The sequence below is a fragment of the Siniperca chuatsi genome, linkage group LG20, assembly GCF_020085105.1.
Source record: "Siniperca chuatsi isolate FFG_IHB_CAS linkage group LG20, ASM2008510v1, whole genome shotgun sequence".
Taxonomy (NCBI): Eukaryota; Metazoa; Chordata; class Actinopteri; order Centrarchiformes; family Sinipercidae; genus Siniperca; species Siniperca chuatsi.
This window is the reverse complement of record NC_058061.1, coordinates 14,043,281-14,060,498: the sequence shown is the minus strand read 5'-3', so window position 1 is coordinate 14,060,498 and position 17,218 is coordinate 14,043,281. Positions and strand designations below refer to the sequence as shown.

The 17,218-nt window shown below is 37.6% G+C and overlaps 2 protein-coding genes across 3 annotated transcripts in view; one reads left to right on the top strand and one right to left on the bottom strand.

Annotated features, from left to right (window-relative positions):
• The first annotated feature begins 1,655 nt into the window (after window positions 1-1,655).
• Window positions 1,656-4,435, top strand: fgf21 (fibroblast growth factor 21). Of its 2 annotated transcripts, XM_044178566.1 has the most exons (4): window positions 1,674-2,492; window positions 2,627-2,704; window positions 2,841-2,944; window positions 3,032-4,435. In XM_044178566.1, the coding sequence occupies exons 1-4, from the start codon at window positions 2,345-2,347 to the stop codon at window positions 3,320-3,322; spliced, it is 621 nt and encodes a 206-aa protein (XP_044034501.1). In that variant the 5' UTR covers window positions 1,674-2,344; the 3' UTR covers window positions 3,323-4,435. The 2 variants fall into 2 exon arrangements, with proteins under 2 accessions (XP_044034502.1, XP_044034501.1); XM_044178567.1 differs by lacking the exon at window positions 2,841-2,944 and having other exon boundaries at window positions 1,656-2,492; window positions 3,009-4,435.
• Window positions 4,436-5,558: 1,123 nt separating this feature from the next.
• kcnc3b (potassium voltage-gated channel, Shaw-related subfamily, member 3b) overlaps window positions 5,559-17,218 on the bottom strand; it is a 61,993-nt gene continuing 50,333 nt past the window's right edge. Inside the window, exons 6-7 of the mRNA XM_044179066.1 lie at window positions 9,456-10,144; window positions 5,559-7,106 (exon numbers count right to left, since the gene is read on the bottom strand). Coding sequence (XP_044035001.1) covers window positions 6,201-7,106; window positions 9,456-10,144 — 1,595 coding nt within the window. The 3' untranslated portion in view covers window positions 5,559-6,200. The remainder of the gene's footprint in view (window positions 7,107-9,455; window positions 10,145-17,218) is intronic.

The window sequence follows — 17,218 nt, the reverse complement described above, 5'->3', positions numbered from 1 at the left end:
AGAGTATTGACCATTGAAATGCTGATGCTTAGTTTATCCTTGAACTGTCAACTTCAGCTTGGACACATTACAGTTAAACTCTGTAGTCAGGGGCATAACTAAGACCTGGAAAATACCAAGAGACAAGGCAGGGAAATGTGAGGTGGAGTAAGGGGGTATATTCTTGTCTTTGCTTTTGATTTCATTATTTCATTGAGTGTATAGTTTAAGGTGGGAACATTATGCATACTATGAATACTATGCCTCTAGTTTAAGACTTATTTCACTCATAAAAGAATTACACCTTGTGTTAAAATTAGAAATTAACAAGATCTTGGTCTCCTTGTTGGTTGAATTGATCACCACAGAACTGGAGATGAGCCAAAACAGGAAGAGGAAACCCCAGTGCTTTTTAGACATGGCAAAGGTTATAAACAGTACAGGTGTTTGTATGCTAAACAGCTGATGAATGAATGATATTTTAGTGTTTTGAAATTTCTTCTGTTGTTATTTTGCAAACTAAATTTGTTTTTAATGGGGACTTCTTTTTTTTTTTTTTTTTTACATTCAAACATATCTATACACAGTACACCATGATGGTGGCAGCTATGCTGGAACTTCCTGTAAAAAGGTGCTCATGGTTGCTTAAAGAGTGAACAGGGCAGCGCCATCTCCTGGCTGAGTTTCATATTTTTTCATCTAAAACTGTATCCCATTTTTATTCATCACGTGGAATTTATTTGTTTTTGAAGCTGAATGAAATATTTTTGTTCAGTGTCTCTTCAGTTTCACTGAAAGGTGAGCATGAGGCACAATAACACTCAGTAATAAGTATAAATGGACCCCAAGTAAACATGAAGGGATATTATTATATTTCACTTTCAACATTAGAAAACATTATTATTATTATCACAGTATCATAGCAAGCTTCATTAACACAAACTTAATGTACAGTTTCCTTTTAATTAAACTCACAGATGATCCACATAATAATGGTGTCACAATACTTTCTCTGATGTGAGACTGTTAACAGTTTGGAAGATTAATTAAGATATTTTAAAGTGTTCTCAAAAAGTTTTCCTAACAGTGTAATGAATAATTTCTTTGCTCTTCGGAATAGTAGACTTTGGCGGTGTAATAACACTTTATGACATCTTAATGTAGCTTTCAGACTCTGCTATGATTGATAAGTGAGTAAGTGAAAAAAATATTCGGATCAACTAACCCCCTGAAGAAGCATCACAATGAAACGAAACAACTTTGGGAAGAGAAAGTTTCTTGGTGATGCACCGTGTTTCTTAACTCGAGTTTACTGACGTGCAGCCTCTCTGGTGACCGGACAGCTGCAGTCACATAAACACTTGTCGTCTGCTTGTAAATTAGTTTCACCCACTGTTTCCCTCGTTCTCCCTCTCAAACACACACATATCAAAATAGGATAAACAAAGTAAAACCCGCTCGTAATTGTTTGTTATAAATGACGTTTGTGTTACATCTTATTGTGGTTGTGAAATGTGTATATTTTTGAAGTGGAAGCCTGAATGGAAAATCACTCCTGTGTTCCTGTAAGCTATTTTGTCCACATGTGACAAAGCATAATTACTGTCAGTGTGAACAAATCACATGTCAAAATGAAGTGTCTTATCATACTAAAACTTTTTTTTTAAACTGAAACAGTAATTGATAGTGTTGTTCATTTCAGTAATAGGAGGGATATTGACATTTTTGACTAATACATAGCTTGATTATTCAGATCAAACAAAAAAGTTGTATTTAATTTACTTAAGTATTGTTGGAATAGGATGTGAACAAGTCAAAATTCTAGCTGGTGCTTATGTGTGCTTAAGCAAGAAAATCACAAAATTATGTACATACAATACAATACTATATACAATACACACTATTATTCAGCGGTCCTTGACTAACTTGCTAAAAGACGGTAAATAATGGAAACAGTAGGAAACATACAGTCAAATCAACATATACCCATATTTTTAATGTGCAATTTGGCTCGGCTGAATTTTATTCAACCTGAACTTCTGGAACTTTACAAGAAACACTTACTGTAAACGACACGGAAGAAGCCCATACATAGTGTTTGAACACAGGTCTTCCTCTCAGGATTAAATAACGGTTTAATTATGTAGAAATGTATGACTCACATGTAACCCTCAAGAAGTAGGACCTCCTTCTTCAAACTGCTTTATAAGGGCACAAAACTTGCCCCTGTTTAGAATTTCATTGAAAAGAACTTGCTCGTACAAAGCCATATTATTTCCTTTTTTAAAATATATATTATTAAGCTATTTATTGTTATTTATTCCTTATTTATCTCCTATCAAAGCTGCCTTAATCTTTTTTACAAATGTTTTTGTTTCCACACACCTCTTTCTCTTACATGTCTTATTTCCTCTTAATCATCCCACTTCCTTTCTCTCTGTCATTTTATCTCACTGACTCCAACCCACTTTTATCCTTTAACAATCAAGTCAGAGAGAGGCACCTCTACACAGGTATTTATAACACTTTTCATTTTAGTAATTTATCTATAGATTTAATGCAAGTATGGGAATAATGATGAGAAAATGCTCCTCTTAAATGCCTTAAATTCTTCATTATGCTGGTTCTTGTATTCTTCTTGTTGCAGATAATCACAGAAGAGGGATGTATCTGCAGATGACTCTGGATGGGAGAGTGTCAGGAAGTGATGCCCAGACCCTTTACAGTGAGTATTTGGCAGATACATCAGTAACAGACACCATATGAGGGCCCACTTTGGAATATTGTCCAAATACACTGGATAATTTGAGGCCCAGAAAATGGAGACCAGCAGGACACTTGTAATGATTCTGCGTTTTCAGGTGTGCTGGAGCTGAAATCAGTTAAACCAGGCCATATAGTCATCAAGGGACAGTCATCATCTCTGTTTCTCTGTATGGACAGTGGAGGCCATTTGAGGGGGCAGGTACAGCAAGCAAAGAAAACTTTAATATCCTAAAGTCTCTGTCCTTCCTGTCTTTTACTGACAGTTTACATCTGCTGTCCCTTTCAGAGGCAGTACACAGAGGCTGACTGCACCTTCAGAGAACTGCTGCTGGCAGATGGATACACCCGTTTCCTTTCCTCACACCATGGATTTCCTGTGTCTCTGGCATCAAAACATTCCCCAGATCGACACACAGTCCCCTTCACTCGATTCCTACCACTTAGGAATACTTTGGCAGGGGAGAGTGTGTCTGAACAACCACCAAACAATCAGAGATATTTCAACATGGACTCTGATGATCTTCTTGGAATGGCTCTAAATGTTATGGTCAGTCCTCAGTTCTCAGCGGACATGTAAAGAAAATGAATTGAATAGATATATGGCTGTGCATGTACCTTTTAAAAATGTATTTTATATTGACCAGGTACAATCTGCAAACTTGATTTTGTTATGTGATGAGTAGCTTAGTTATTTTGGTTCAACATGTTTCTGTGAGGGCAATATTAATGTAACTTATGTTGTTAACTTATTTATTTATTGTGTGTGTGGTGTATTTCTATTAGTTTAATAGTTTAAAGACTGAATAAGTTTGTCTACAGTTTCTGAGATTTTATGGTTAGTAGTTTGAGAGCACATTTGTGTCTGAGAAAGAAATGTTGCAACATCATGCTGACTTTGATATGTGAGGCTTTTGGAATTTCTCTAAATCAGATGTGACTGGAAAGTTCAATAAGCATACTACTCTGGTGTGTTTATCAGACTGGAGAGAATGAAAATAAATGTGATATAAATTTCACTTCTCTTTGTCTAAGTCTATCATGCAATGAAAAAGCAATTTAATGAAACGCTTACAGGAAGGATCAATTTACAGAATGAGAAGAACATTTTCTGACCAGAAGGCAGCTTTCATGGTGGAGGAATGACAGCAAGAGCGCTCTCTAGTGGACAAATGAGTAATGATGGAAAGAATGCTTAGTTCCTTAAACCACTTTGTTTGTGGGCTCTGATGATCATTTGAGTCTTGTAGCTTTGGGTTGGGCAAACCTAAAATAAAGTTTTTCAGTTGTTATACAGTATATATAAAGTATACTGTAGTATTTAACCAGTGGCATTTCCTTACAATGTACAGTGCATTCTGTGAATCCTACAGTTCTGGACAGCTGCCATAAATTGCCTTGTTGTTGTTTGTTATTACAGCCATGTGCAGTTTAGTTAGAGAGGCAGGGCTACAACTTCTTTACTGAAACGAGGGTTTAAAGACGGAAGGTTTTGTATATATTGAACAGATTGCAAAGCCCTTTGAGGCAAATTTGTGATTTTCAATTTCAGGCTATATAAATAAAATCGGCTTGACACCTTGATCTTTGAACTGGAGTTGACTTGGGTCCAAAACTGCACTCAAGGCTGTGAGCACCATTTCTCAAGCTGCATATTTCCCTAATTCTGTTCAAAATAAAGACCTAACCTTCACTGGTGTCTTATTTGTTATCTCCATAGCACTGAAAAAGGAGGGTTGAAGAAAGCTGTACATTTCTATCATGAAAATTCTTCTCATGTGAATATAAAATCAATGGTGCATGTAGCTACTGTAGCTACACTACCTCACTAACTTCACACAAAGCCAGATTGTGTTACCAGTCTGTCTGCTACTTAGGTGAAATTCCTCTTTATAAATAGCCCTTGTACACACAAACATAAACATTATTAGTTAGTTGTTGTGGTTGTTGATTTGTTTGGGGGGGAGGTTTCTGCATTTTTCATTTTTCACATATAAAAATTCAAACAATAATAATAGCATAACCCACATAACATAACCCACTTCATACAAAAAACAGGTAGTTTGCTTATAATCTTGTAAAATGTTGAAAATCCCATATATTATATTTTTAGTTTTTTTGGCTCAGTGCTGCTTCCCACAAAAAGTTTATTTCAATTTATTTGCCCTTCTCTGACTGTTAAACTAACATCAGTAACACAAACTAAAACACATTATGGAGTTTACATTAGCAATGTAACATTAGTACACATGCCTTCCATGGGTCATCACTGTGATGTTGTGGAAAGTCTTATGTGTTCCAGTGAAATTGAGAGTGATGTTACTGGAAGCTACTGCTTATAACAGCTTAGTAGCTGTGGAAAAGGTCAGTCACGGCCATACAAAAGTGAAACACTGATTCAATCTGACAGACTTCTGTGGCTAAATGTTTGCTTAGAGATGCAATAGCCTAAGCAGTGAAGGATTAAGTAGAATTGTGTTTCTCTAGTTTGTTATATTTCATTTCCTAAAACAACACTGCTACATTTAACAGGCAAATATGTTTTCAGTGGTACCAGTGTAAGTTTAAATCTTTTCTCTAAATAATTACTCAATACATCCATAAATAACACTGCGTCTTTTAAGAAAATTAATAAAATATAATCTTTATTAAAAACACTGAGTGCATAATTAAGCAGGTAAATACAGAATTTTTGCCATAGCAATCAAAACGTTCCTCTTTAAAACAAATGGGTAACACTGTGTCATTAAGTAATGCTACAGTGTTGTATTACGGCATAATAAAGGTCATGTCGGTCGCTTCAGGTCACATAAGCCAAAACTACACAAATGTGAACTTTGTACATTACTTACAGAAGAAGGTTGAGAATGTGGGGTTGGTTTACGAGAGATCTGTCTGCAGTGACAGCTCTGCTGGTGTCTGGTTGAGTTTTGATGAGACATGACATCTATATCACCAATAATCTATCTGCTTCCACTTCAAACATTAAGCCACAAAGTGACAATACTAAGACATCATAGTTTCAAGGCACAGAACAGACATTCAGAAAGTATTTTTTTTATCTCAAACACAAGCTGATAGCATTAATAAATAATAGCTCATATTATATTTATATCATGACCCTGAGAATGTAAAACTCACTGTCTTTTTCTTGCTTTTTTGAAGCTATATTATACAAAAGTTGACTTTCAGTGACATTTGGCTGGCTAGTGCTGTAATTAATACCTATAAATGAACAAGGAAAGTCAATAAAAAGTATTTAGCAGGCATATTAGTGCTATATTTATGGTTTCACTTAACACAATTTGCCTGTTTCTCTTGGCCAGTTTCTTTTTTCTACTTTCTCACTTCAGGGCCTATAGTTTTATGGACTCATTGTGTTTCATTCTGCTTTTTCATTCACTTCATCAATTTCTTTTGTGTCTATGTCAAATGGTACAAAACAACACTCACTCTCCCTACACTTGAGTAACCAGTGGTTCCCTCAGATACATATTTCCTCCTCTGAACTCTGTGCTCTGCCCTGTACACAGTCCACCCAGCAGAGTTCCATTCAAAGGGTTGCAGATGCCTTCAATGGCATAATAATCTCCCTCTGGATCCCTATCCCCTTCCTCTATTTCCTCCCCTTCTGGCTCCTCGTTGTCCCACAGACTCGTCTGGACATGTGTGTACTCGGTTCGATCCTCACATTCAGTCTCCCGATGGTAGAAGTAGCTAAAGTTGGACACAATGACAGGCACTGGCAGCGAGATGGTAAGCACACCAGCAATGGCACACATTGAGCCCACCAGCTTACCCCACACTGTCTCTGGGTACATGTCACCATAGCCCACTGTGGTCATGGTGACAACTGCCCACCAGAAGGCATGCGGTATACTGATAAAGTCTGTGTTGGCGTGGTCAGCCTCAGCAAAGTAGATGGCGCTGGAGAAGAGGATGACGCCAATAAACAGGAAGAAGATAAGCAGGCCCAGCTCGCGCATGCTGGCCCTCAGTGTCTGACCAAGGATCTGGAGACCCTTAGAGTGACGAGACAACTTGAAGATCCTGAACACCCTCACTAACCTGATGACTCTGATGATAGCCAAGGATGTGGCTGGAGAGGCATCATTGTCCTTGGCCAGCTCTGTTCCCAGAGTGACAAAATAGGGCAGGATGGCACTGAAATCGATGATGTTCATGACATCCTTGAAGAAGTGCATCTTGCTGGGAGAGCAAGCGAAGCGCATGAGGAGCTCGAAGGAGAACCAGCATATACATATGGTCTCCACTAGGAAGAAGGGGTCATGGAAAACATTGTGTGGAGGAGGCATGTTCTCAGATACGTTCTTTGCCTGGGCGTGGTACTTGTAAAAATATTCCTGAAAAAAAGGAGACAGGACAGACAGGAAAGATATAAGACATGCTTGTTAAGTATGAAATACACAATTCTAATTCTGCAAATTGTTCTTGTTGTTCAAACTATAAATAATTTAACCCCACTGAAAGGTCTAGTATGTAGGATTTAGTGGCATCTAGCAGTAAAACTGCAGTTTGCAACCATTTGAATATCGCTCGCATCACCCTCTCTTTCCAAGAGTGTAGGAGAAACTACGGTGGCCACGAAACTAGCAAAAAACACGAAAGGCCCTATCTACAGCCAGTGATTGGTTTGTCCGTTCTAGGCTACTGTAGAAACATGGCGGTGCAACATCTCCATAAAAATGCTCAAAAGCTCATTCTAAGGTAACAAAACCACAACGATTCTTATTTTCAGGTGAAAATACACTAATGAAAACATACTTATGAATATTATATTCCATGTGTTTTTGTATGGATTTAAAAACAAAACAGATATAACATGTTAATTAGTGAACTTGGAGCAGAGCAAGGCTAGCTGTTTCAGTCTTTATGCTAAGCTAAGCTAAGCTAAGATAACCTGCTAGTTGCTCCAGCTACATATTTACTGTATAGACATGAGAGTGGTATCTATCTTCTCATCTAAGCCTCAGGAAGAAAGCAAATAAACCTATTTCCCAAAATGTCAAACTATTTTTTTAAATGTAGTGCTATTACTGTATATTCTTTTATGTCATTTTACAAACTGCCACTAAGATACTGTTTTCATGGTATTCTAATTCTAATAAACTACATAGAACTTCAGTATGTTGTCCACCTTCTCATTGGTTCTCACTTTTGACAGCATCATAAAAGCGTTTGATTTATGACTTCAATCATAGCTGTACCTATCTCTTTTTCAGTCCACCTGTCTTTCCATCTTCCGTGTCAGTTAGCATTACATTCAAGCACCGGATAGCGTCTGTTTAAAGTATCTTATACTTAACATCAAGTTAAGCGTGAAAACGGATGATACGGATATAAAGGGATCAGTTTAGTATGCTGTAATGGGCTGTGTGTAATGTATAAAGTTTCAGGGTAGTTTAAATAAACCTAGAGTATTTCTTATGACTTTCAGTAGCATGTCAGTGACAGTGTTTATTATTAAAGTTGGACATCTATGTGTTGATCTGCTCCAAGGGCTCTCCTAAGACTAAATATAACTCTGTGAGAACTCCGAAGAGAAACATGAGAGCGTCTTGCTGCACCGCTCCTCATCCATCTCCACCTTCGTCGCTATGCCATCTGCCTGGCCTCTGCAGCCATGTAACATTGCCAATGCAGTTCAGTGGGTCTGCCGCTGACTTGGACCGGAGTGAGTTACAGTAGTTTTCTGGCAGCTCCCTTGTGCAAAGGCAGCTTGGCCTAGCACAGCAGTCCTGGAGGAATGTGTTAACATGACCCAACGTATGCTCTCATCCTGTGAGACCTTTTAGTGTCCGGTTCTAAGCCACCAGAAGGCTTTGGCTCACCTTTCCTATGTGTTCGGTCACTCGTGTGACCTTTTATTAACACACCTAACTGTCTGCTCACTCTGTCTTTCTGGTCTCTCCTTTTATTTGTATTCCAGGCCCCACCCATTACTCTCTGTACCCTTTAGCACTTCCTGAATCCGAGTGTATCGAATTTAACAGCCGACTAAAATAATCACACCATAAGCTTCCCTCAGTCTCTCTCTGGTCTGCTTCCAGACATATCGGCAAATAGTTGTCCCCATGTCAGTATTTTTCTTCTTAACACACTGTAGTACTCACCAAGTGTGTGTTTACCTAAACACCTGCTTGCCATGATATCATGTTTCCATTTGATCCAGGCAGTCACACACATCCCATTCAAGACCGTATACCAGGTGGTTTGTTGTGGGTTGTGTTAAACGCAGTTTTACTGTCTCTGTTTTAGCAAGTGACATTGAATTAATCAAAACCATGATGTAAAAATATAAAAAAGATTGAGACGTATGGTTATTTTTCAAGAAAGAGAGCCTTTTTAAAATGACTACCAACAATATATTCTCTCATGTCCAACCCTTTAACTTTGACCTACCCTACTCAACACAAATTGGAATTTTTTATTTGATTTAATCCACTTTCTTCTGTCAATAACATTCCCAGTTCTTTTGATACTGCAGATGTTACCCACACAATTCCCTCAAGGTAATCAAATTATTTGCTTAAATGAAGGATACCTACCACCATTAGTCCTCATAATGCCATCCACCTAATCTTCAGTTGATTTGGAAACCCTAAAAACTTCTCACCCCTCCATCATTGACACCTCTTTATACTATTCTGCCTCCCAAACATATAGTACAACACTTTAATCACATTTCCTACCTCTCGTGTCTCTTTCTCATTCCTGAAGTCGGGCAGTGTCTCCAGGCAGAAGATGAGAATAGACACCACAATGACCATAACACTGATGATGGCTATGATACGTGCGCCCGATGAGGACTCAGGGTGCTCAAACAGCATCCACAGTCTTTTCTGGATTTCGTTGGCTGGCAGCGGCCTCTCCTCTTCCTTTGGAAAACCTTCGTCCTCCTTGAAGCGGTTCATGATGTCCTCTCCGAGCTCATAGAACATCAGCTCATCCATGAAGATGTCCAGGGGTATGTTCGCAGGCCTCCGAAGCCTCCCGCCCGACTGGTAAAAATACAGAATGGCATCAAAACAGGCCCGATTGCGGTCCAGGAAGAGCTCATTTCTAAGTGGGTCAAAGTATCGTGACCTCCGCCTGGGGTCACCAAGCAAGGAGTCAGGGAATTGGGCTAAGGTGCGAAGCTGAGTTTCATAACGCATCCCTGAGACATTGATGGCCAGTCTTTCACTCAGCGCCCATCCATTCCTCCATAGTGACCCGGAACGCCGGCTCTCTTTCTTCTTCTCTTTCTCGTTCCCTTTGATCTCCTTCTCTCCTTTTTCCTCACTGTTGAGCTGGTTCTTCAGCTGTTTATCGTTCTCTCCATCGCTCTCTTTCCTTCTGCTCCTTCTTTCGTCGTCCTGTGGGTCACTGCTGTCCATCCCTGTGTGTATGCCAGGCCAGGGAACACAACAAACCACTCTCCTGAGAATGTGTAGAACAACTGGACTTAAAAGCAAACCCTGTCTGAAACCAGAGTGATAGTTCCATCAGTGAATTTGGTTTTCAGTTGACAAGCATTACAGGTGGTATTAGAAACAAATGGCTGAAGGGGAGATACTGTAGCAGTGTCTGTTTGTATAGTAAACATTTTCCATGACAGATTTCATCACAGTGAAATGTACACATTCACCCAAAAAGTAGTAAAAATTTCTTTGAAATGTTAGTTATTATATTTTATTTAAAAGGTTAACTGTGGATAAAAAAATGTTTTACAAACAACAAGCAATGTTAGTACCCAGTTAGAGAGATGAAAGCGTTTACTCACTAAGTGTAAAACAGCTGCTGAAAGAGACTAATGGCATTCAATCACATTGTTTGTCTCCTGCGGCTCATCAGGTTGTCTGTCATTCTCTCTCTGTCATCATGTCCGTCTGACATATACACAAAGACTTGTTTGGCTTGTTTGGTCTACCGTCAGTCCACTGGCCGGCCAGCTAAACTCTCTGGCCAGGTTGTACACAAACTGTGCTTCCAGTTGTTTGCTCAGGGAACATCCACGGTCTTGTCCTGTCCCTTGCTGCCTCACGTTGTCTGTCTCGAATTTTTTTGGGAATGCTGTCCCGTTGAAATTCAATATCTGCTGGATCCCTCTAACCCCTCCCCGTCCTTTCCCTCCATTTTAGCTATGGGGCACGACAACCTTCAACCTCCCTATCAAATGTCACCCCTTGCTTGGCACTGCATGGTGTTGCCCTCTCTAACAAGCATGGTACTCTGACTGACAGGGGTCCCTCACTGTTCCTCATTGACTCCTCAAAAGAATTTGATTTGAATGTGCACTATTTGAAAACAAAAGCAATAGTTGTAGAAAAAAACATAGGCTACATAAGAAATAGCCTATTCTTTTCCAGATAAGCAGAAAATATTTAAAGTTAGATTACTACATTTAATTGTTAATTTTGCTAAATGACTAGTATATGGAACAGTTGGCATTGCTTTGCATTATTACGGGGGATTTATACTGGCATGATTTGGGGTATGTTGGTTATTAATATTTTGCAAAATGTCCTTTTTCTTGCATGTTTTAGATTTCTAGATTTAGAATTTATAATATAGTGTTATCTTGATCAAGACAATCAATCACAAACCCATGATAAAATGACATTGCATCAAGACAATTAAATAATGTGTTTACAGTTATGTTCACAGAACTTATATAGTATAAGATATAAAAATGTTGGAAATTACTGCCCCTTGGTGTGGAAGTGACTGTAACTTGACAATATGTTTATTTGTAAAGCAAGTTGGTAATTTTGGGATCATCCAAAATGGGCTTACAAACCTATCACCTCATTAACAGCAAGCATGCAAAATGGGCATTTATATCCTGATGTTGTTTTGGAATTAACTATTCAAGTACTTACCATCCAGCGTTCAGTGGTCACTTCAACTGAGGCCACATAAGCAAATCACACTGTATAATCACCAAATATAAAATTATTTCAAAATTTTCTTTCCGAACCAAAAATCTCTTTACTATAGAACAACAAAAAGTAGCAATGTGATAATGTGACAACAAATTTTTCTACCTGACTGCTCTCTTAAAATGATAAAAACAGATTTTTATGTTATCAAATAACATATAACCAATGTAATATATAGTAAATTTACCATATGCTAATAAATATAAGAAATTTGCAACAATACCCTCCTTTTGAAGCCAGGTACATTCTGTACAAGATGTAGATTCAGCGATGAGTTTTGGCCTCCATGTTCTGGTGTATCACCTCAAACAAGCCACTGGGTAAAAGTAGCCAATCAGAATGCACTCAGGTAAGTCATTGACACCCAGTGTGATTTGATTGACAACCTTTTTATCCAATGGAGAACTGACACTAACCTGTATGCACGTACTGTATGAAGCAAACCTGCGTTGCTTTGTTGTCTGGTATTTTACTGTATAGCATTGCAAGCTAGCTGTTAGAAACAGAGTTTGCCACAGTAACAGCAGAGTCTGACAGCGTTAGTAAAGTGTTTGTAAATTTTTGTGCGTTCTTTGGTTGTTTTATTTGAAAACCATCATTGCACACAGCAGCATGTCCTTTTAAGTACTCGTGTTTTGCACACACAATAATAATTAATTAGCTAATTCAATTTTATTTAGCTTTGTCACATTTCAAGGATGATGATACTTAGAGCTGAAAGAAAATTGGACCCTTGTCTGCCTTACCATCACCTCCAAATCATGACCTGCCCTCCAAGTCCCTGAATCTGTTGCTCATCCCCACAGGACGACTGTGTGTCACACGTCATGCTTCAGCAGGAGAAATGCATATCAGGTACTGTAGATCATGGAGAAAGTTGTAACACAGCTAAGTGTGTGTTACCATGTACATTGACAAAGTTATGCTACAAATGGACAGTATAAAATGAATATCCCTCATTTAGTGGGTTTTGGCAAATGTGTTTGTCATTAGCCTGGAGAGATAATCTATTGGAAATATTCCACTGTGAAAATAATATGATTCAAGCTGTTACATTTAATGATACAGCTGCCTTCTGCAATTGAACCTATTGACCATGACTTTAATAAATAATTAAAATGTTTGTTTTTGTAGGGGTTTTTTTTGTCAGTAACATCTTAGATATGAAATGGAATCATGAGGTTGTGTTACAGCGCATAGCTCTTTCTTATAATAAAAATAATAATAATAATAATGGAAATGTATGTTTCATGGAGGGGTGTTTTTTTATTGAAGGTTGGTACTTCCAAATGTTTAGTTCATTTTGAGTTTGTGCTTAAAACAATGAACTAAATGACAAACAAAAACAACCAAATAAACAAAGACTAAATCAACCAATCAATCAGATGTACTGTTATTAGCCATAGGTCTTCATCCATCTAAATCTACCAAAGCAGACACTACTGTGTATTGCCACCAGAGGGAGGTGATGTTTTGGCATGAAGGAGATGAAACTAAAATAGGCCTCTGCCGACATTTCCTCATAGCTGCCTTCAGTCACAGAACAAATACATTGCTCACTGGGCTGCTACATTACATCCCCATTTGATGACATATCATGTCATCAAATGACAACTCAGACTGCTCACTATAAATCCGATGCACATTTGTGTAAATGTGCCCATAAAGCAATAAGCTCAAGGATGTACAAAATAAATCAACAATACATGAATGTCAAGTGTTAATTAAATGCAGTAGGGAATTCTTCTAGTTTTTCTTGAGTGTAAAGGATGTGCAAATCAATCACAAAATGACGCCCCAAAAATGTTTTGTGATATTCTTAGCGCCGTGCATCATAATCTTGAATAAGGGAATGGTGTGACAGAGAAGTAGGTGCTTCTGGTTCTGTAAAATGGCTTTAAATTCTTTAGCTTTCATGCAGCTGTGCCGAGCAATCGTGAGATCTTGTGACTTCCATGAGATGGCTGCACATTACCACCACCATGTAGAACAGTTTGAAACAGGCAGTGAGTATCCATAAGTAGAAAACAGATTCATCAGAGCACATTACTATTTCTTACCATGTGGTCCTCACACCAGTTTATGGTTATGTGCCATATAAACATTTTCCAAACAGCAGTGCTGAGATTATTTAGTAATTTAGATCCACTGAGCAGGTATTATAATAAGCATCAACTAGCTACTGCTTTTGTGATCACTATTATTGCCCTGATTTTCAAAACTTTTTCCCTTGCCATAAATGATAGAGTTTATGTCATTAAAGATTGCCAGCTTACCTCTAATTCTAAGTTAATGACTAACCTATGTAGCGGCTGTTGTGGTTTGTTGATTTTAATGAGTACATCGGTCCCATATGATCAGAATGTGGCCAACTGACATAATCTTCCTCCTTTTCTTAATTAATTATTGCTTGCCAAGCCAAAATATGTCATTCACATTAGACTGTTTAAAAGAATCTTGTCGATTCAACATATTATTTGTCAGTTACCGTAATACCAATTTATTGTAATACGTAATACCAATTTATTGTGCTTTTCAACTGTAACTCCAACTTGATTTCTTAATGCTAATATTATTCAAAGGTATTATGTAACGTTAAAGCAATTTCATTATGTCCCTGGTACCCAAGTTACGTCTGTAAGTCTAACTTGATTTGTTAAAGTTAACTCTATCCAAATGTAGACATCGGTTCCATGTTTAAGTGTAAAATAAGCAAAAAACACATTTCTTGCACAAAAATGATTTGTATGTGGTCAAAGAATATTGTACAACTTAGACATTGGACCAAAGATTTACCCAGAGCCTGTATGCAAAACATTACAATAACAGTGCAGTTCAAACAAGTTAAGGGTTTTTCAAGTGTAGGCCTATACATATATATATATACTAGAAACTAATAAAACACACTGTACGTACTTAAAACATCTGCCTTATAACATATACTAATATTTTCCAATCAAGATCAATAGTTAATGACACAGTAATGTGGTGCAAATAAAAGTTCTGACTTAGTTCACATCATTTAATCATGTCACTGGACTGTTAAATGTCTCTCTTCGTAGGAGCCTTTAATTCAACATCCACCAAAAGTAGAAGAGGAGGAAGAAGAGGAACTTTACATGTCTAAAAGGAACAACAAAGACTTAAAACATAAAAAGCAGGAGGGAGGTATCATACAACAAACAGTTGTCAAGCAAGTCCATGTGAGATGAACTAAAGTATGTATGTCCAAAGTTTTTAGAATGAACGAGGGAGCAGGTCTGAGGGAGCCACTTTAAGTAAAATCTTCCCTAAACATAACATGAAACACACTCACATGCCAGGTTGAAAGAGTTGTTAGTGTGTGTATTTCCTCCTGTCCATACAGTCTGTGAAGTGATCCCTTCATAACACGACTACACTGTAAGACATGGAGGACAAATTCCACAGACCTCGTTCTGAAGTTCAGACAAAGCTAATATGAGACCTGAGTTTGAAAAATCATTTAAATATCTTCCAAAGTTACAGATTTGTGTTTCCTTGCTGAACTGTGGTGAATGGACACATCCTGGTGGTCACATTCAGGTTTGTTGTTGGGACAGAACACTGACAGCAAACCTACAGATGACTGTCAGGATGAAGATAGCCACTATTTTGTCTAACTCAGACTACTGAGGCCTCAGTATATATTATATATACATTATATTGAGCTGAACTTTAGAATATATTTAGAATATGTATTTTTGCACAGAACGAGGACTTTGGATTTTGTCTCCCATCTCTTCCATTGTAGTCATGTTAGGAAGAGATCTCTTCACAGCCAGCATGGACAGGAGGAATGATTACACACCAACAACTCTTTCAACCTAAATATGGTATTTGAATGCTGTGCTAACATGGGCAACTATCTTTTAAGGCTTTTAATCCCTGATGATTCAAATTAAGTTTTCCTACTTATGTTGTAAATACAGATTTGGCTATTCACATCAAAATCTCAAGTCATATAAAAGATGAATGGTTTGAAAATAAAAGTTTCTCTTGTACACACTTAAAGACTGTTGCTAGAACTGACCCATTTTGACTGGTCGACTGGTTTGTTTGTTATATGTGGTTTCCATAACTAGGGATTATTTTAGAGCTTAACAAGATATGAAACAAAAAATCTTAAAATACTGAACCTTAATAAATTAGACTCACCACGTAGTACAGGTAGTACTGACTCCCGTGCCTCTCATCCTAAATCAACATCGTCATCCTGGTCGATGAGACAGGTCGTCAGACAGAGCAGCAGAAAAGGTTATTTGGTTAGAATCCTTATTTCTCCCTCAACAGAACAGTGTTGTTTTTTCAGAATGAATTCTTTCTTGAACCATGGGTGCCATAATGCGCTCTAGAGTTTCACCGCTCTGTCATCCCTTTACGAATATCTTCAGCAGCTTGTCAGGTTGTACATCTGGACTGCAGGGGATGGTGGTAATACACAAGTTCTGCATTTATCTAAAAACAAGAATAATAACAGACTTAAGAATACCGCACAGCAACAATTTAATAAGGCATGTAAAACGTTAAACACCAGTTAAGCTACTATGAAAGTTAGGGAGCTGAAGTAAAATTGATAGGTATTGATTGGTACAGAATAATACTGGTACTGAATAATTTCACAACTGATTGTCTCTTGTCTTTATTACTTGAATACTTATTAATAATTAATTGATGTTATGATTGTGCTTGTTTTAAATATCATTAACCCCTTTGAATTATTTGTTTTGCTGCTGCAGTATCCTATTTTAACTCCTATCTATTTAACTCTGTCCTATTTCAATTATCTATACAATCACAAAATAAATGTTCTTTTAAATGTAATTTTATTTTTCTTACTTCTTGAAGCTTAAGAGAAATCAGGGTATTTCCTACCTATGTAAATCTGAGACAGCCCATCGAAGTGTTAATTCAACCATTTAAACAGGCATGTTAAAAAAGTAATACAATTATTAAAGCCATTTGAATACCGCTCACCACTACCACAGAACCTTTGGAAGACTCAATGTAAAGCATAAGTTAATCAATGGCCATGGCTGAATGAATACCAAGTAGGCTATCAATTAACAAAATTAAATGTTATTTTTGAATCAATTTTGTTAGCCCAGCTGATTGGTGAAGCTCTCGAAAAATCAGGAGATTCCCCACCAAGGGATAGCCCATCTAAATGATTCTTCAACCACCCTAAAAATGCAGTTAAAAATCAAATCAAATTATTTCATATGAGTAATACTCACCACTACCTTGAAGCACAGCCGAAGTCAATCAGTGCCCTTAGCTGGAGGAACACCAGATATCTATTTAAAAAATAAATAAATAAAAAATCTAATGTTAACATTGGAAAACATATAATTTGAACTGCTGCTCTCCTCTCCTGTCACCTGAAATGAAACACTCATTTGTCCTCACATATCTCCAACTGATTGTGATTGACTGAGCTGTTTGTCACACAAACTTGTCACATAGGAGAAACAGAACTAACCCATGTCCCTCTGGAGAGAAAAATAGTGTAA